The following is a 20,259-nucleotide window of genomic DNA, read 5'->3' on the forward strand; positions in this document are numbered from 1 at the left end:
GATCTCAGGTGATCCGCCCACCTTGGCCCCCCAAAGTGTTGGGATTACAGGCATGAGCCACCACACCGAGTCCCTAACATGATTATTTTGGGTTCCAAGACACTGCACTGTATTGTTTCATGCCTTTAAAACATACTTTATGGTCCAGTATATAGTCAGTTTTTATAAATATTTCTTCTGTGTTTGAAAATGTTCTGTATTGATATAAAAATTAGCCGGGCCTGGTGGTGTGCACCTGTAGTCCCAGCTACTCAGGAGGCTGAGGCAGGAGAATCACTTGAACACAGGAGGTGGAGGTTGCGGTGAGCCAAGATGGTGCCACTGCACTCCAGCCTAGGTGACAGAGCAAGATTCCAAACCCCCCCAAAAAAAAGAAAAAAGAAAATGTTCTGTATGTGCCATTGGGCCAGTTGTGTTAATCCATATATATTCATACTGTGTTTTTGTTGTTGTTGTTTTTTGGTTGGTTGGTTTTTTTGTTTTGTGGTTTTTTGTTGTTTTTTTTTTGGTCCATTCTGTTACTGAGAGGCATATGTTAAAATCTCTTGCTGTGATTGTGGATTTGTCTATTTTTCCTTGGATATCTGTTCAGTTTTTGCTTTATTTATGTTGCAACATAGTTAATAGTAACATACCTACTCAAGTGCTCCCCTACAGCTCTCCTCCCAACATATACAAAGGCATGTCATCAGTTTAAAACAGTGGCTCACGCATGTAATCCCGGCACTTCAGGAGGCCAAAGTGGGTAGATCATGAGGTCAGGAGTTCGAGAACAGCTTGACCAACATAGTGAAACCCCGTGTCTACTAAAAATACAAAAAATTAGCCAGGTGTGGTGGCAGGTACCTGTAATCCTAGCTACTCTGGAGGCTGAGGCAGGGGAATTGCTTGAACCCGGGAGGCGGAGGTTGCAGCAAGCCAAGATGGCGCCACTGCACATCAGCCGGGGCAACAGTGAGAGACTTCGTCTCAAAAAAAAACAGCCCTCAGTCTCCCTTTTCCCTTGCTTTTTGTTATTGTAGTGGTGATTATTTCTTAGATTCCATGTTTCCCTCTTTGTGTTATCCAGGCTGGTTTTGGGGAGTGAGCAGGAGTGCCATTTCAACATCTAGGCAGGAGAATTCTTTCACTTTCTAAAGGTTGAGAAGTGAAAAAAATGAATTTCTTAATATTTTAAACAATATTCTAGAAAAAAGGTTTTTCAGTTAGCATGTGCATTATTCAGAGTTTAAATGTTGGTATGTAAAAACCCGAGTCTATCAGATAGATTCTTTTGAATAATTACATCATCCTGTCACTTAAAAAGGATCCCTCTTGGGTTCTACATTAGCCAACCTAGCAATTCAGGAAAAAGTTAAAGTGTATAGACTCTGTACTTCAGGAATTTACAACCGGGAGCAAAAGGCTAAGATTTGTAAAACAGGAAGTAAAAACACCCATGCCTGGCATGGTGACTCAGGCGTGTAATCCCAGCACTTTGTAGGGGCGCTGAGGTAGGTGGATCATTTGAGCCCAGGAGTTCAAGACCAGTCTGAGCAGCATGGTGAAACTCTGTCTCTACAAAACATATAAAAATTAGCCAGGCATGGTGGCACATGCCTATAGTCCCAGCTACTTGGGCGGCTGAAGTGGGAGGACCACTTGAAGCCTGGGAGGCAGAGGTTGCAGTGAGCCAAGATTGCACCACTGCACTCTAGCCTGGGCGACAGAGCGAGACCCCATCTCTTAAAAGAAAAAAAAGAAAAAAATATATAGTGTGTTATTAAGAGCTAATTATTGCAGAATAGAATGTTCCTCAGTGTTTAGAAGAAAGATCATTGGGGGTTAGAGGCCTCAGAAATGGGCTCAAAGAAGAAGTAGGACTGGCCCTTAAACACTGGATAAGATTTTGAAAGCTTGAAAGAGGAGGAAAAAACATCATTTAAGATGGAAGGAACATGATAAAGGCAGAGACTTTATGTTTGACAACTCTGAAAATGATAATGAAAGTTTAGTGTATAATACAGGCCTGTCAAAACCAAGGTTAGGTGTTTCCATCGTACCTTTTGACCTTTTGATGTGGATAATTATATACAAATGAATAGATGATAATAATAGTTGATGTTTATTGAATACTTATTCTTTATCAGGCTCTAAGTGTTTTAAGTTTAGTCATTTAATTATAACAGCTTAGAATGTAAAGATAATCATTATTCTTTCTCTTCTAGATGAAGAAATTAAGGTACCAAAAGATTATAAACAAACTTGCCCAGGGTAATTAGTAAGTGTAGAGCCAGGATTCATACCCAGGCAGCCTGGCTCCAGAATTTATTCATATTTCGTATCTGAAATGTGATTGTAATTTTTATGATATATTTTCAATTTATGAACCATTCTCAAAAAACATAGATTTTGTTATATCTATTTGCTGGCTCATATTTTTGAAACATGTTTAATTTTTTTTTTTTAAGACCAAACTGGAAATCCAGAAGGCCCTTGCAGAAGATGCTACTGTGTATGAATATGACAGTATTTATGATGAAATGCAGAAAAAAAAGGAGGAAAATAATCCCAAATTGCTTTTGGGGAAAGACCGAAAGGTTTGTTAGCTGAAATAACAGACTTTCTTTGACCTTGACCTACATTTTGTGTTTTAATCTTATTTTAACATGAGAATGATCTGAGAAAAAGCTTTTAGGTATGTGAAGTGTGAAGAGTCCCTAATTCCAGATATTATAGATTTGATCTTAGAACTCAAGAAGTACTACGTATATTATCCTAACAGGCCAAGTGAATTATCTAACAATTTTGTTTTTTGCTTTGAAACCTTTGCAAATAGTTTTTTGGAAACTTTCTTAGAATTCTAGTGTACCAAATTTGTACTGCTCCTGCCCTGTGTATGTTTACTTGTGTTTTATTATCCTCTCATTTTTTTTTATTTCTTCCTAGCTGGTAACTGAATCATCTGTCTGCACCTATCATGATTTTATTTTCAGTGAGACAAAAATGTGGGAGGGGGAAAAACTGAAATAAGTTCAGATTTTCTTTCTATCAACTCTTGTTCTTTCACAAGCACAGGCTGATTTTAAGGGCATTTGCATCTGACAGTTACCTACTAGTAGAGTGATGGTATAAAATTATATTAAAGCTACTATTTTAAATAGTCATATTTCTACTAAATGTGAAAAACTGGCAGGAACTTTTCTGATTTTTTTTTTAATTAAGAGAATATCAGAAAAAAGAGAAAAAAAATTGTATTTAGTTTGATGTTTTTTAAAGTTAAATCACATTATAAACAATTTCTATCTCTGCTACACCTAAATTTTTATTGAAAACAGTTTCAATATTAATCTTGCTAGTAAGTTCATATTGAATGTAGGGAAGACAATCTTATTTGGGCCGATCATTTCTATCTTAATGAATTCATTATAAAAAATGTAATATTAACAATTACTATTTTTTTACTCTTTTCGTAAATCTTTTTTATTTCCTTAGCCCAAGTATATTCACAACTTGCTAAAAGCTGTTGAGATCAGAAAAAAGGAACAGGAAAAAAGAATGGAAAAGAAAATCCAGAGAGAACGAGAAATGGAAAAGGGAGAGTTTGATGATAAAGAAGCATTTGTGACGTCTGCATATAAGAAAAAACTGCAAGAGAGAGCTGAGGAAGAAGAAAGAGAAAAGAGGGCTGCTGCGCTGGAAGGTAACATGAAAGAGTGGGAAAGGCACAAGGAAACAGTAGCAGAATCTCTACCCTGTGGTTAGCTGTTTGCTCTGTCACTGAACTTTTGGGTTATGAATTTGTGATCATAACTTATGTTTAGGAATTCAAGACACGAGAAATATGGTATTATATAGTACTATAAAACAGAGAGGAAAGTTTAAAAACACAGTTGAACTTTTCAGTAACTATTATTTCTACTAGACTTAGTTCTCATTTTGTGGCTTTTGCCTTAGAACATGATTTGAAATGTAAAAACATTTATTACAAAGTATAACACCATGGCATTTGTCAGAAACAATATAAATATAATTTTAAACCCTAGTTACATTTTTCTGGAATGAGAAAATAATAGAGTAACACCACTCAAGAAGCATCAATGAGGCAATTAGTAAAAGAATAACATTAATTGAAGAAAGAATAAAAATTGGATGAATTAAGAATATCTTAATGCTTTAGTGCTTTCTGCTTATGATTATGTCTCAAGATCTAAGTAGAGTATGTATTTATAAAATACTTTTTTTTTTTGAGACTGGGTTTCTGTCACCCAGGCTGAAGTGCAGTGGCTCAGCCTTGGCTCACTGCGGCCCTGACCTCCCAGGCTCCAGTGATCCTCCCACCTCAGCCTCTTGGGTAGCTAGGACTATAGGAACATACCACTGTGTCTGGTTAATTTTTGTATTTTTTGTAGAGGCAGGGTCTCACTATGTTTCTAGGGCTGGTCTCAAACTCTTGGGCTCAAGTAATCTTCCTGCCTCAGCCTCCCAAAGTGTTGGCATTACAGGCATGAACCACCATGCCCAGCCCTGTAAATACTTTAATTGGCAAATGCTCATCAGCCTTTTTTTTTTTTTTTTTTTTTTTTTTTTTTTTAATCTGAGACACGAGTCTCGCTCTGTCGCCCAGGCTGAAGTGCAGTCGTGTGATCTTGGCTCACTGCAACCTCTGCCTCCCGAGTTCAAGTAATTCTTATGCCTCAGCCTCCCAAGTAGCCAGGATTACAGGCATGTACCACCACACCTGGATAATTTTTATATTTTTAGTAGAGACGGAATTTTACCATGTTGGCCAGGTTTGTCTTGAACTCCTGAGCTCAGATGATCCACCCACCTTAGCCTCCCAAAGTTCTAGGATTACAGGTGTGAGCCACTGTGCCTGGCCTCTTCAGCTTTTAAGTAGAAGAAAACCAAGTCTATAACATTCTGTCTAAGCATGTACTATGTGTTTAGAGTGCCAGTCAGCAGTCTTTCTATAAAGGACCAGATAGTATTTTAGTATTTATATTTTAAGACTTTAAATTTATAAATTCATATTTATAAATGCCAGATCGTATTCATACTTTAGGGCTTTTTGTATGTGTGATCTCTGTCGCAGTTACTCAGCTCTGCTTTTGTAGTACAAAAGCAGCTTTGGGCAGTACATAAATGAACAGGGCTTTGTTTCAATAAAAATGTATTTACAAAAACAGGCAACAGGCCCAATTTGGCCTGTAGGATATAGTTTGCCAAATCCTGATCCAGAGAATAGTTTACACACTGTATGTTATATACTCTACGTCTATAAAATGAAACTGCACTGTGCCTTATTGAATATATTCTAATTTTTGCTTTCCCTCTGTTAGCATGTTTGGATGTAACCAAGCAGAGAGATCTCAGTGGATTTTATAGGCACCTATTAAATCAAGCAGTTGGTGAAGAGGAAGTACCTAAATGCAGTTTTCGTGAAGCCAGGTGAGGAGATGTATATGAAATATTTTGAAGAAAGATACTGTTATAATAATCTGTGGTTGTGGGGTCATTTTAACCCTCTGAAAGATGGAAGATTACAACATTGCATATTGTGTTGTCAGCCAGCCTTACCTAATTGAATGAATGACTAGAAATTTGCAGTTTCTTGATTTTAAAACCTACAGATTTAGTTTAAGATCATTTTTATAACTGCAGTTCACAGAAATTGTTACATTAAAACATAGTCAGTGATTGAGTTTAATATTATTGTAAAACCAAAGACAGACTTTTAATGTATAAAGTTTCTGAATTTTTAAGTGACTTACAAGTCTTAACAAGGGAGAGCAAAATCTTCAAGGGAAAGCAAAATCAAATTGTGTTTTTTTTCTTTTTCTTTTTTTTATTTTGAGATACAGTCGCACTCTGTCGCCTAGGGTGGGATGGAGTACAGTGATTCAGTCATAGCTCACTGCAACCTTTGCCTCAGGGGCTCAAATGATCCCCCCAAGTAGCTGGGACTACAGGTGCAAGCCATCATGCCCAGCCAATTTTCTTTTTGTGTTTTTTGTTTTTTTTTTTTGGTTTTTTGGTTTTTTTTTTTTTTTGAGATGGAATGGAGTCTCGCTCTGTTGCCCAGGCTGGAGTGCAATGGTGTGATCTCAGCTCACTGCAACCTCTGCCTCCCAGGTTCAAGCGGTTTTCCTGCCTCAGCTTCCTGAGTAGCTGGGACTACAGGCGCATGCCACTATGCCCAGCTAATCTTTGTGTTTTTAGTAGAGATAGTTTCACCATGTTGGCCAGACTGATCTCGAATTCCTGACCTCAGGTGATACATCTGCCTTGGCCTCCCAAAGTGCTGCGATTATATGCGTGAGCCACCACGCCCAGCCTCTTTTTGTATTTTTGTTGTAGAGATGGGGCTTTATGTTGCCCAGGCTGGTCTCGAGCTCCTGGGCTTGAGTGATCCCTCCATCTCAGCCTCCCAAAGTGCTGGGATTACATGTATGAGCCACTGCACCTGGCTGCTTTTTTTTTTTTTTTTTTAAATAAGAATGTAGGTATTCCTCATGATCCTTAAAATGATCGGTGCCTGGTACCGTAAAATGATTTTGCTGTCAGAATTAAGGAGAAATTTGGAAAGAATTAGGTGTCTACAACGTAGGTCTTATATACATGTTCAGATCGTATATAAAAAGGAAAGTGATTTATTTTCAAAAATAGGACCCAGCCTTCATAAAATGTAAGACTTACATATCAGGGGCTAGAACAGCACTGTTCAGTATGTAGGCACTGGTCACGTGTAGCTACTTAATTTAAAGTAAATGAAGTAGGTTGAGCGTGGTGGCTCACGCCTGTAATCCCAGCACTTTGGGAGGCTGAGGCGGGTGGATCATGAGGTCAGGAGATCGAGACCATACTGGCCAACATGGTGAAACCTTGTCTCTACTAAAAATACAAAAATTAGCTAGGCGTGGTGGCACGTGCCTGTAATCCCAGCTACTCAGGAGGTTGAGGCAGGAGAATTGCTTAAACCCGGAAGGCGGAGATTGCAGTGAGCTGAGATTGCACCACTGCACTCCAACCTGGCAACAGAGCTAGACTGCATCTCAAAAAATAAAATAAAATGGCTGGGCGCGGTGGCTTACTCCTGTAATCCCAGCACTTTGGGAGACCGAGGCGGGCGGATCGCAAGGTCAGGAGATCGAGACCATCTTCGCTAACACAGTGAAATCCTGTCTCTACTAAAAATACAAAAACAAAAAATTAGCTGGGTGTGGTGGCAGGAGCCTGTAGTCCCATCTTCTCGGGAGACTGAGGCCAGAGAATGGCATGAACCCAGGAGGGGGGGCTTGCAGTGAGCTGAGATTACAGTGAGCTGAGATTGCGCCACTGCACTACAGCCTGGGCGACAGTGGAAGACTCTGTCTCAAAATAAATTAATTAATTAATAATAAAATAAAATAAAAAATGTAAATAAAATTTAAAGTTTTGATCACAGCGGCCACATTTCAGATACTCAGTTGCCATATTTGGCTGATGGTTGCCATACTGGGACAGCTCAGATATGAACATTACCTTTTCTTGAGGCATTTCTATTAGTGCTGGTCTAGAAGGTAAAGGATTAGAGGATTTTTGAATAAAGTTATAACGTATTATAGGAGTGGTGAGATGATTATGCCATATGTAGCTGAAGATAAAAGAGTCTGTCCTAAGCAAAAAAAAAAAATTTAACAGAAACGGTTCTGAGTAGATCTGAGTCTGTGTTGCTAAGGAAGGGAAGAGGTAGGAGAATAGAATTAAGGTGAGGAGAGGAAGTTTATGCCCCACTCTCTCCCTGCGCTGCTAGGTTTTGATTATAAAATTGGTGAGAAGTATGAACCTAAGAAACTGTATTTGAAGATTCAGGTTTTGAATGGAAATTATACATTATGTCTTTGTATTAGAGTTTCATCTGGAAACTCTGTAATGTCGTTGACATAGTTGTACTTCTCAGAGTCTAATAATCAAATTCCTAACTGTTAGTGGGTCCTTTAGCCAAGATAGTTCTGCCGATAATTCCTGGAGAACCAAAGTTGTTGCAGCATTAGTGTGGTTAGTAAGTGATTAGTAAGAATCACTGAGTGATTCTTATTTACATTATACTCACTGTGTGAGTAGTACAAAGTTAACTGTACTTGCCAGCTGGAACAATGTAAGTAATATAAATAATTTTAGTGCTGTTGATTCTAATGGACAAATTAATATATTTCCATTTTGTGATAGGTGCCAAGGAGTATATCAGGATACTAGTGCTTTTTTCATCATGAGAGAGAGTAAATATTTAGGATTATATTTGCCACTGTTTTGCTGTGCAGAGATTATCTTCATGCATTTCTAGGACTATTTTTATAATTTTTTGAAAAGAAAAAGGCCGAGCATGGTGGCTCACGCCTATAATCCCCGCACTTTGGAAGGCTGAGGTGGTTGGATCACCTGAGGTCAAGAGTTTGAGACCGGTTTGGCCAATGTGGTGAAACCCCATCTCTACTAAAAATACAAAAATTAGCTGGGTGTGTTGGTGCAGGCCTGTAATCCCAGCTGCTCAGAAAGCTAAGGTGAGAGGATCACTTGAGCCTGGGAGGCAGAGGTTGCAGTGAACCAAGATTGTGCCTCTGCACTCCAGCCTGGGTGACAAACTGTCTCAAAATAAATAAGAAAGGAAACAAAAAATCTAAGAGTCACAACTTAAGCTTCATGTTGTGAAACAGAACTTAGATTCAGAACATATCTTACTTTTCCCAATTATTCTTTGTCTTAGGCTTACCAAAAAATGAAGACCTGTACGAACCCTTGCCTGTAGGTTCTAGTAATATAGTAGACAAGGGCTAATTTTCTTTTTTCACTTCTACAAATATTAGACATGTTCTGAATGGTATGAATTTGAAATTACTAGTTTGCATAGACATCAGGACCTTTTTGCATTTGGATAATCAGATACTGTATATCACTATTTTAAGTGTATTGATTTGAGTATTGATAAAAATTATATGAACCCTTCATTTGCTTATTACAACTGATAATGTGGCATTTTTTCTGCCCTTTTTGTTTTTTTGTTTTTAAGATCTGGTATAAAGGAGGAAAAATCAAGGGGCTACTCCAATGAAGTAAGTTCAAAAAGCAGAATACCACAGGAGAAATGCATTCTTCAAACTGATGTGAAAGTAGAGAAAAACCCAGATGCAGACAGTGACTTTGATGCTAAGAGCAGTGAGGATGATGAAGTAGAAGAAACGAGAGTGAACTGCAGAAGGGAAAAGGTCATAGAGACTCCTGAGAATGACTCCAAGCACCACAGGAATCAAAACCACTCTCGGTCGCCTAGTGAAGAAAGAGGGCACAGTACCAGACACCACACGAAAGGATCACGAACATCGAGAGGACATGAGAAAAGGGAAGATCAGCACCAACAGAAGCAATCCAGAGACCAGGAGAACCATTACACTGACCGTGATTACTGGAAAGAAAGGGATTCTCATAGGCACAGAGAGGCCAGTTATAGAGATTCCCATTGGAAGAGGCATGAACAGGAAGATAAACCAAGGTCAAGGGACCAAAGAGAAAGAAGTGACAGAGTGTGGAAAAGGGAGAAAGACAGGGAGAAATATTCCCAAAGAGAACAAGAAAGAGATAGACAACAAAATGATCAGAACCGACACAGTGAGAAAGGAGAGAAGGAAGAGAAAAGCAAAGCAAAGGAAGAGCATATGAAAGTAAGGAAGGAAAGATATGAAAATAATGATAAATACAGAGATAGAGAAAAACGAGAAGTAAGTGTTCAATCTTCAGAAAGAAATCGAGATAGAAAGGAAAGCAGCCCAAATTCTAGGGCAAAGGATACATTTCTTGACCAAGAAATATCCAACAAAATGAGAAACATGGCAAAGGACAAAGAAAGAAACCAGGAGAAAGCCTCTAATTCTGAATCATCACTGGGAACAAAACACAGACTCACAGAGGAAAGGCAAGAGAAGGGTAAAGAACCAGACAGACCACCTGAGGCAGTGAGCAAGTTTGCAAAGCGGAACAATGAAGAAACTGTAATGTCAGCTAGAGACAGGTACTTGGCCAGGCAGATGGCGCGGGTTAATACAAAGACCTATATTGAGAAAGAAGATGATTGATGGCTACCCTAAGAGAAAGATAGTTTGGAGGGCATTTTAAATTTTATTTTCAAAATTTTAGGTTAAAATCAAAAGTCAGTCTTAAATTTTGGATGTGGATGTTTGGCTGAATTTATATATAGTATGTACTCATCATTACCACATTCTTTGTTGTATTCAAGAACTGTGAGAGTGTGCTAATTCCCTGTAGGTACATAATGAGGAAAATTGGCTCCACCACAACCATTAAAAAATAATTTTGGCCAGATGTGGTAGCTCGTGCCTGTAATACCAGCATTTTGGGAGGCCAAGGCAGAAGGATCACGTGAGGCCAGGCATTCAAGACCAGCCTAGGCAGGATAATGAGACCTTGCCTCTATTTAAAAAACAAAAAGCCTGGCATGTTAGTGCATGCCTGTAGTCCCAGCTGTTCGAGAGGCTGAGGCAGGAAGATCACTTGAGCCTAGGAATTTGATGTTACAGTGATCTGTGATCATACCACTGCACTCCAACCTGGGTGACAGAATGGGACCCTGTCTCTAAAAAAAAAATTTTATAATAATTTAACTCTTCTAATAATGTTTTGTTGCAGGAGCTGTTTGTTTTATAAATATTGTATTTAAGATAAAATACGGATTTGAAAAATAGAAAATATACTTTATGTTCTGAAATTTGTATTAAAGTGTAAAATGTGAATCATACATCTTGTCTAAATAGCTTACAGCATAGTTGGCTTAAATGAAAATAAAATGATATGCTTATACATTTTATGCGTTTATTTTAAAGTAATTTTACTCATGTCGCAGTTCATCTTTTTGCTTTTAGTAGAAATTAATTTGTAATTCTGAAACCTTGACAAGTTAGTAAATTGGTTATGTACGTAAATCACTTTTGGTTAAAGGTGAAGCTGTGGGGACATTAGCCTAAATGAAATTAGCTAAAGATCCAGGTGGCCTATTTCTAAACATATCTTGTTTTACATACTCTGAAAAAGATAGTGCAGTTTATTACAAGTTCCACTTGTGTATAAAAATAAAACTAGTATCTTTCTCCTGAGTCTTTGAAACTCGGGAGAAATAATTATACACTGTAAATATTTTGTTTATGGGGAAAGATGAATGCTGTGGAGAAAATAGTTCTCTAATAGGTCTTCCCGTTAAGAAAGTACTGTTTATATCTCTCACAATACTTTATCATAAAGAGTTAGCACACTTTCTTATTTTTAGAAGGATAAACTTGGTTTAGTAAGAATGCTGACTAGATGAAAAACATTATATATTAAGGGTCAGATCTAGCATTTATAAATCATTTTATTGTATTGTACCTTTAAAACCAGAAAGGAAAAGTCACAGGAAAGTTAACGCCCAAATCTGTGACTGATACATTGAATGTCAGTTACATCCTAATACTCTAAAGTCAGTCAGTGACAGTGACAAACTCCCAAAATCACTGACTTGGTGTACACAAAGGGAGCAACATAATGTAAGTATGGAAAGGTAAAAGGGTGACGTCATGGAAGGACCATGAGTGACAGACAAAATCTTTAACTTTGGTGGGGAATATGGTTTCTTTGTTAGGATTGTTTTATAACTAGAGCCATGCATTGGGAAGATTAATTTGATCATAGGGTGCAAGGTAGTCCAGGAGGAGAGACTGATATCAGAGACATCTGATGATAAACTCCGTTTCCCTCTCCCAGAGGGAAAAGCTCAGAAAGTTTTACAAAGCAGCTTGGATCCTTAGATAGGAAAGCTATAAATTACTTTTATTAACTGACTTAATTTGACATAAATCAGTATGAGAGACTGCAAATGAAGAGTTTTCTTCTGTCTCCTCCAAATATACAGAATGTTGGTTTTGCCTCTCTGGCATTCATTCCCCCCTTTTCCTGGTAACAGCACCTTGATTTGTCCTTGAGAAAACACACCTTTACTATCCTTAGTCCACGGGTTCAAATGGGGCAGAATAGCCTACAGGAAGGGTATGCAACTCAAGCTAGGCTGATGCTGGTCCTGTTGTCAGAATTTACAGAAAGATGTTTTCTGTTGTCTTTGCTGATTATGGCGATGAGGTAAGTCTGAGTTTCATGAGAGAGTGCCTTGATACCTGGCAGAAAAAAAGCCCACAAAAAAAGCCAAACAGAGAAGGACAAAAAACCTGATGATTGCTTTTGCATCTCTGGCTCTAGTGTAGCTTTGTTTGTTTGTTTGTTTGTTTTTGTTTTGTTTTAAAGACATTTAAACCAATACTTTTCCCTTTTTCTGTTACATTAGTTTGAATTGGATTTCTGCTGTCACAACTCAAAAAGTCCTATTTGATACAAGGTTCCATTCATGATAGCTCTGTGCCAAAAATTACCAGAACACTGTTAGTAAATTGTTTTGTTATATGTTTAAAGTGCACATGGAGTTTACAGCTTAATGGATTCACACAGTACACCTAGTTTAAAAAGACATTACCTGTGCCATAGAAGCTCCCCTTAAACTTCTCTCCCAGCCTACTCTTTCTGACTTTTAGCACCATAGAGTAGTTTTGCTTGTTTTCTAGAGTATACTACTTCTCCATTCTGTTGATGGATATTGGTTATTTCTTTTTGGGTTGTGAATAATAATATCTTCCAGGTAATGTATCTTCTAGGTACATTCTTGTGCTTGTCTTCTGGTACATACATGTATGTTTTGGTTGGGTATTTCTGAGGAATGGAATTGCTGATTCATAGGGTATGCTCATGTTCTGCTTTAGCAGTTAACTACCAATCGGTTTTCCAAAATATTTGAACTAAAAGGCACTCCCTCCATCAATGTATGAGAGTTCCAGTTGCCCCACGTCTTGCTCACACTTGGTATTTGTCTTTTAGCTTTTTGTCTTTTAGCTACTCTGGTAGGTGTTGTGGTATCTCATGATTTTATTTTGTGGTTCCCTGATGGCTCTTATATCTTTATTAACATTTAACATTTTGATATCTTGGCGAGGCAGGGCGTGGTATTTGTTTTTGAGACAGGGTCTTCTTCTGTCACCTAGGCTGGAGTGTAGTGATGCGATCATGGCTCACTGCAGCCTTGACCTCCCACGGTGAAGCGATCCTCCCACCTCAGCCTTCCAAGTAGCTGGGACTACAGCTGCATGCCACCACGCCTGGCCAATTTTCTATAGAGACAGGGTTTTGCTATGTTGTCTAGGCTGGTCTCAAACTCCTAGGCTCAAGCAATTCGCCTGCCTCGGCTTCTCAAAGTGCTGGGATTACAGGTATTAACTACCTTTCCAGTCCCTGCTTTTTTTTTTTTTTTTTTTTGGCGGGGGGTGGAGAGGAACTCTCTGCCTTTTTCTTAATCCAATACAGGTTTTGTTTTGTTTTGTTGTTGAGACGGAGTTTCGCTCTTGTTGCCCAGGCTGGAGTGCAGTGGCACGATCTCGGCTCACAGCAACTTCCACCTCCCAGGTTCAAGTGATTCTCCTGCCTCAGCCTCCTGAGTAGCTAGGATTACAGGCGCCTGCCACCATGCCTGGCTAATTTTGTATTTTTAGTAGATATGGGGTTTCTCCATGTCAATCAGGCTGATCTTGAACTCGCGACCTCAAGTGATCTGCCCGCCGCGGCCTCCTGAAGTGCTGGGATTACAGGCGTGAGCCACCTCGCCTGGCCCCGGTACAGGTTCTTCAGATATTCTAGATACGAGTTGTTTGTATGGAACTTCTCCCTCCCCTCTATGACTTTACCTTTTCACTCTCTTAACGGTATTTTTAATGAACAGATAGCTCTAATTTTACAAAGTTAATTAAAATTAATAAAATTTAAGATAAAGTTCCTCAGTTGCATTAGACATTTCAAATGCTCAACATGTGGCTGGTGGCTGCCACATAGGGCAGTGCAGATTTATAGAACATTTCCACTGCACAAAGTTATACTGGACAACATTTTCTAGAAGCATTATTGCTTATATTTCCCATTTAGATCTACAATGCACTTGGAATTAATTTTTGTTTGTGGAGTAAGATAGGGATTAAGATTTTGTTCCATATGGATATCAAATAGACTCAACAATGAATGACAGTTCAGATTAAAACCACAGTGAATACCATTACACTTCCACAAGGATGGCAAAATGTTAAGAGTCTTACAATACGAAGTGTTGATGAGGATGTGGAGCAACGGTAATTTTTTTTTTTTTTTTTTGAGACGGAGTCTCGCTCTGACGCCCAGGCTGGAGTACAGTGGTGTGATCTCAGCTCACTGCAAGCTCCACCTCCCGGGTTCACGCCATTCTCCTGCCTCAGCCTCCGGAGTAGCTGGGACTACAGGCACCCGCCAACACACCCAGCTAATTTTTTCTGTTTTTAGTAGAGACGGGGTTTCACTGTGTTGGCTAGGATGGTCTCGATCTCCTAACCTCATGATGTCATGATCTGCCTTCCTTGTCGTCTCAAAGTGCTGGGATTACAGGCGAGAGCCACTATGCCCGGCTCCCTTTTTTTTTTTTTTTTCCAAAGATAGCCTTGTTCTGTCGCCCAGGCTAGAGTGCAGTGATGCAATTTCAGCTCACTGCAAACTTTGCCTCCTGCTTCAAGCAGTTCTCCTGCCTTAGCCTCCCGAGTACCTGGGATTACGGACGTACACCACCACACCTGGCTAATTTTTGTATTTTTGGTAGAAACAGGATTTTGCCATGTTGGCCATGCTGATCTTGAACTCCTGGCCTCATATGATCTGCCTGCCTCGACCTCCCAAAGAGCTGGGATTACAGGCATCAGCCGCTGCACCCAGCAGCAACAGTAATTTTTGTGTGCTACTAGTAATAGGTGAACTGGTACAACATTTTTGGGAAAAGTTTGGCTTTACCTAGTAACTGACACTGCATGTTTCCTATAACTCATGTTCCACAGATACACCAGGAATATCTGTAATACATTTTTCATAAATGATACAACCTAAATCTCCATCAGTAGTAGAGAATATATAGCTAGGCGTGGTGGCTCATGCCTGTAATCGTAGCACTTTGGGAGGCCAAGGTGGGCAGACTGCCCGATCTCAGGAGTTCGAGACCAGCCTGGCCAACATGGTGAAACCCCATCTCTACTAAAATTACAAGAAATTAGCTGGGTGTGGTGGTGCATGCCTGTAATCCCAGCTACTAGGAAGCTGAGGCACGAGAATCACTTGAACCCAGGAGATGGAAGTTGCAGTGAGCCGAGATCATGCCATTGCACTCCAGCCTGGGTGACAAGCAAGACTGTCTCAGAAAATACATATATATATATAATTATATATATTATATATAAATATATAAAACATAAATATATATAGAATATATATAATTATATATTCACACGCACACATAGGCAATATAACAGTTAAATGAACACACTAGAGCTATACCCAACTTGCATGAATTTCAGTCTTGTGAGAAGAAGAAATATATATATAGGGGGGAAAAAGGCAAAACTATTAAAAATACATAGGTAGGTGGTAAAAGGGGTTATAAATATGGAAAGGAAGAAAATTAGAATGAACTTTGTAGTGTTGGGTTGGAATTGGAGATATTGGTGTGACCACATGGTTTTTAAGATACGGAATTAACTATTAAATTCATATTATTTATACACACTTCCGTCCAGTGAGAGGGCTGAGGATCAGTGACAGCTCAGTAGCCATGAGAACACCTAACACCTAGATCGTGGTTTCTAAATCTGCTCTTGACTAAGAGGAACCAGGGCTTCTTGGAGATAGAACTGATTTCAGAGCTGTGGCAGAGAAAGTACAAGCTGGTCCTGAAACATCTCACTCTGGAAAACAAGGAACTGGTCCCAGAATGATGGGGACATGTCAAAAGCACACAGAAACCAGCTTGAAGGGACTTTCTCACTGGCTAAATTTGGGACAAATTGAGCATCAAAATAAATAATAATGGGGGCAGGTGCTGTGTTTCACGCCTGTAGTCCCAGCACTTTGAGAGGCTGGGATAGGAGGATTGCTTGAGCACAGGAGACCTCCTTGGGCAACATGGTGAAACCCTGTCTCTACACAAAATACAAAAGTTAGCCAGACATGGTGGTAGGTGCCTGTGATCCCAGATACTCAGGAGGCTGAGGCAGGAGAATCACTTAAGCCTGGTCGAGGCTGTAGTGAGCCATGATCGCACCACTGTACTCCAGCCTGGGCGACACAACGAGACCCTGTATCCAAAAATGAATGAATGAATAAATGGATAAAATTGATTATAATCCATTGGATAAAACAGGAATCTATTTTAAAAAGCAAATGGATTGATGAGGACAGGATATTTGCACAGTGTTAGAATAACTCCATCCCCCAAAATATTAATGGCAAAAAGAAAAGGAACTTTACAGTGGAAAGCCCGGTAGACACCACCTTAACCAAATGATTGAAGTTAACATCACCAGTGAGGGCACAAATCAAAATCACGCTCCACCTGGTAGGAGGCAGGGAAAACAACACAGCACTATTCCAGTGATAATCCTGCCAAAAATACGTACTGTATTTCATTAGGAGGAATTGATCTTCAAACAAATCAAATTGAGGGACATTCTACAGAATAACTTGCCCGTTAACGTCAAAGGCTTCAAGGTGGTGAAAGTCAAGGAAAGACTGGAAAACGGTTCCAGACTGAAGAAAACAAGAGAGACATGAAACTAAATGAAAATGATTCTGGACTAGATCCTTTTTCCTAAAGATCATTGAACAGGGTCTGAAGATGAGGTGACAGTCGTGTAGCAGTGTTACTTTCCTAACTATGATGGTTTAATGCGGTTATGTAGGAGAATGTCTTCATTTGTCAGAAACACATCCCTCATTTTCATTTTTGTAGTTAGAATCTATACTTTAAGATATGTTCTACTTTTTATTCAAGTCCATTTATTCAGATCTCAGCATTAACTATCCTCTCCATCATTTTACATATTGAATTTTTTAGTTTATAAAAACCATGTGTCTGGGTGCACTGGCTTATGCCTGTAATTCCAGTACTTTGGGAGGCTGTGGCGGGCAGATTGCTTGAGCCCAGGAGTTCGAGACCAGCCTGGGCAACATAGTAAAACTCGGTCTCTATTAAAAATGCAAAGAATTAGCTGGGCATGGTGGTGCATGCCTGTAGTCCCAGCTACTCAGCAGGCTGAGGTGGGAGGATCACTTGAGTCCAGGAGTCAAGGCTACAGTGAGCCAAGATCACGCCACTGCACTCCAGCCTGGGTGACAGGATACTTTGTCTCAAAAAAAAAAAAAAGTGTGTAAAAAAAAAATACTGGTAATCATTTTGAGATCTTTAGTTATTACTTAGTGATGTGTTCCAAAACTGGAGCTGAGACTCCAAAGAGAATCCTGTAATTGAAATATTACACTTGATACTGGAGTTGCCCCAACTCTCTATAAAGCACTGACAGCATTAGCATTTATTTTAAATAATAGCAATATCCCTGGAAAAGCAGCAGCACCCAGAGTGACCACTAAGCCTTAGTGATAATAAATGGCATCTCATATCTGGATGAAATGGTTATCTCTAACAAAGCCTAGGATCAGATTTGTGGCATACCAACAGCACATGTGAAAATCATTCTGGTGTGACATGTAGCCTCATTTCTGGTCCATTTTATTTTCTCGCTCTTGTTTTTCTTTCTTTTTGTCACCCATCTTTGGCTTATGTTATCCTTTATTTTGGGAATCCCTACCTTAATACCTCTTTAAACAAGTCCATGTAAATCAGTTAATTTGAATCTAGTACAAGGATTAGATTGAGTGTGGATGGTAACTGGAGAGTCTTTAACTATAGGGCAGGAGGTCTGTTAGGAACTGGGCCACACAGCTCATTACCACCCGAACTTCACCTCCTGTCCCATCAGCAGCAGCATTAGATTCTCACAAGAGTGTGAACCCGGTCGTGAATTATGCATGCGAGGGATCTAGGCCGTTGTGTGCTTCTTATGAGAATCTAATGTCTGATGAACTAAGGTGGGATAGTTTCATCCTGAAATACCCCTCTGCTCCCCACCATCCATGGAAAAATTGTCTTCCATGAAACCGGTCCCTGATGCCAAAAACGCTGGGGACTGCTGCTGTAGGTTATGCGCACATGTAATGATATATCAGTAACAGGTTCTTCCCCTATGTTAATTATTCTTCCCCATCACACTTTAAAATGAGATAGAACATCCTTGAAGTTTAGAAACAAAACCCATTCCGCAGTTGAACACTCTTTGGATTTCTCAAGCTTCTATGGATGCTAATTTTAAAGCTAAACATGTAAATAACCTTTGGGCTGGAATTAGAAAACCCAGGCATAAGGCCGGTCCTGGAACGTCCCAGGTGTGTGAACTCGGGCAAATCAATCAACCTCTTTGTGCCTCAGGCTCCTCATCCCGCCCCCATCGTCACCTGGGAAAATACATCTGTCACCTAGACCGCTGGTGATCCCATGGGGAAGCACATTATAAACTAAAGCTCTTCACAAATTACAAAGAATTATAACTTTACTGAAATTTAACTTTACTGAAATTGAATACATCTAATTCAATGTAGATTTCGTACTGCTATGCAGTGATGTTTTGGAAGATGTTTAAATATTTTGACTATATGGTAAGATTTTTATTTTAACCTTAAGAGTTTAGAATTTTGTGTTTTTTTAATGATACAACAAGTCATGATATTAAGCATTAATTACAGTAACAGTTCACAGCATAAATCATTTATTGATATCTCACAATCTCACTTGAAATATTTATAAACACTGCATAAATGAATACAAGGACACTATATGAATTTTAGAAAGGGGACTCTTTTACACAAATAAATTTAGGTTTAATTCTGCCAGATAAAATTAACTTTAGATATGTCCAACACGCAGTCAAAAGTATTCTGAAAAGTTGTATATAAATCAAATCATAGTTTAAATGCCATTCACAAAATAACTGTAAATTCCCCAATTTTATCTTTTAAAATATGCATTTTTCATATATCACTTTCTTAAGGTAAAGTACGCCTTTAATTTTAGAGTGTAAATAAGAGTAATCTTTCAAAATATCGTTTAAAAATTTAGTAAATGCTCGTATTTGTTTATGATATTTAAGCAAAAAGATGGGACATCCTTCTTCACCAAATATTTTTGTTTGGACTGTCAGTATTTAAAAAAACACGACTCTTATCTACTATAATTAGAGTCTTCAGTTACATAATTGAAGGACCGATGCCATCTATTCTCTTCCCCAAATGACGAAGTTCTTCTTAGTTCAGTAGACATTCAAACTTATTCTGATGAGGTCCTTCACCAATGCACGCTGTCTCCAAATTAGAGTTGACTGGTGAAGAAAGTTTATTTTGGTAGCTTTAAAAAAATACTTGCACTGGTGGTAGAGCAGCTTGGCATAGATTCTGTGAGGTGTTGGTAAGAGAAATACCACCTGATATTCCAACTGAACTATATTGTGAATCATTTTCAACAAAAGAGCTTTTCTGTTGCAAAGGTGACTGTTTTTGAAACACCTAATATAGAAACAATACTGAATTGATTTCAACTATATGAAACAAAAGGACAGACATATTTAAGATTCCATCCTAAAATATTTATCTTTTCTATTGTGGCATTAAACCAATTGAGAGGGTTTTTTTCGTTTTGTTTTGTTTTGTTTTTAAGATGGAGTCTTGCTCTGTCACCCAGGCTGGCATGTAGTGGCACTACCTCAGCTCACTGCAACCTCTGCCTCCTGGGTTCAAGTGATTATCCCACCTCAGTCTCCCAAGTAGCTGGGATTACAGGCACCTGCCATCATGGCCGGCTAATTTTTGTACTTTTAGTAGAGATGGGGTTTCACCATGTCGGCCAGGCTGGTCTCGAACTCCTGACCTCAAGTGATCTGCCTGCCTTGGCCTCCCAAAGTGCTGGGATTATAGGTGTGAGCCACCACGCCTGGCGGAGAAGGTATTATTTCATTCTAGCAGGGGCAATAAAATTCCAGTTCACTTGTCTTTAGTGCTCTCAAGAGCAGAGAAATTAGCTTGGTCCCCAGGTTTGGGTTTGTCTCTGCCTCTAATGGCATTATCTGACCTTTAAAATATTATTCTATCATTCAAATTTAGAGATAGTTAAACAATGAAGTGGGGAAAGGGCAATACTATGGAAAATAGAAAAAGAAGACTTAAAGCTTTAGAATATTCTTTCCATGGAACTAAGTGTAACAATTTTTTTTT

General features: G+C 39.0%; 1 protein-coding gene across 3 annotated transcripts in view; it reads left to right on the forward strand.

Annotated features, from left to right (window-relative positions):
• NSRP1 (nuclear speckle splicing regulatory protein 1) overlaps positions 1-10,835 on the forward strand; it is a 66,556-nt gene extending 55,721 nt beyond the window's left edge. For all 3 annotated transcript variants that reach the window (XM_008010908.3, XM_008010910.3, XM_037992678.2), the window contains exons 4-7: positions 2,451-2,579; positions 3,475-3,682; positions 5,322-5,430; positions 9,029-10,835. In XM_008010908.3, coding sequence (XP_008009099.3) covers positions 2,451-2,579; positions 3,475-3,682; positions 5,322-5,430; positions 9,029-10,088 — 1,506 coding nt within the window. In that variant the 3' untranslated portion in view covers positions 10,089-10,835. The remainder of the gene's footprint in view (positions 1-2,450; positions 2,580-3,474; positions 3,683-5,321; positions 5,431-9,028) is intronic.
• The last annotated feature ends 9,424 nt before the right edge of the window (positions 10,836-20,259 follow it).

Source organism: Chlorocebus sabaeus, chromosome 16 (assembly GCF_047675955.1).
Source record: "Chlorocebus sabaeus isolate Y175 chromosome 16, mChlSab1.0.hap1, whole genome shotgun sequence".
NCBI classification, from domain to species: domain Eukaryota; kingdom Metazoa; phylum Chordata; class Mammalia; order Primates; family Cercopithecidae; genus Chlorocebus; species Chlorocebus sabaeus.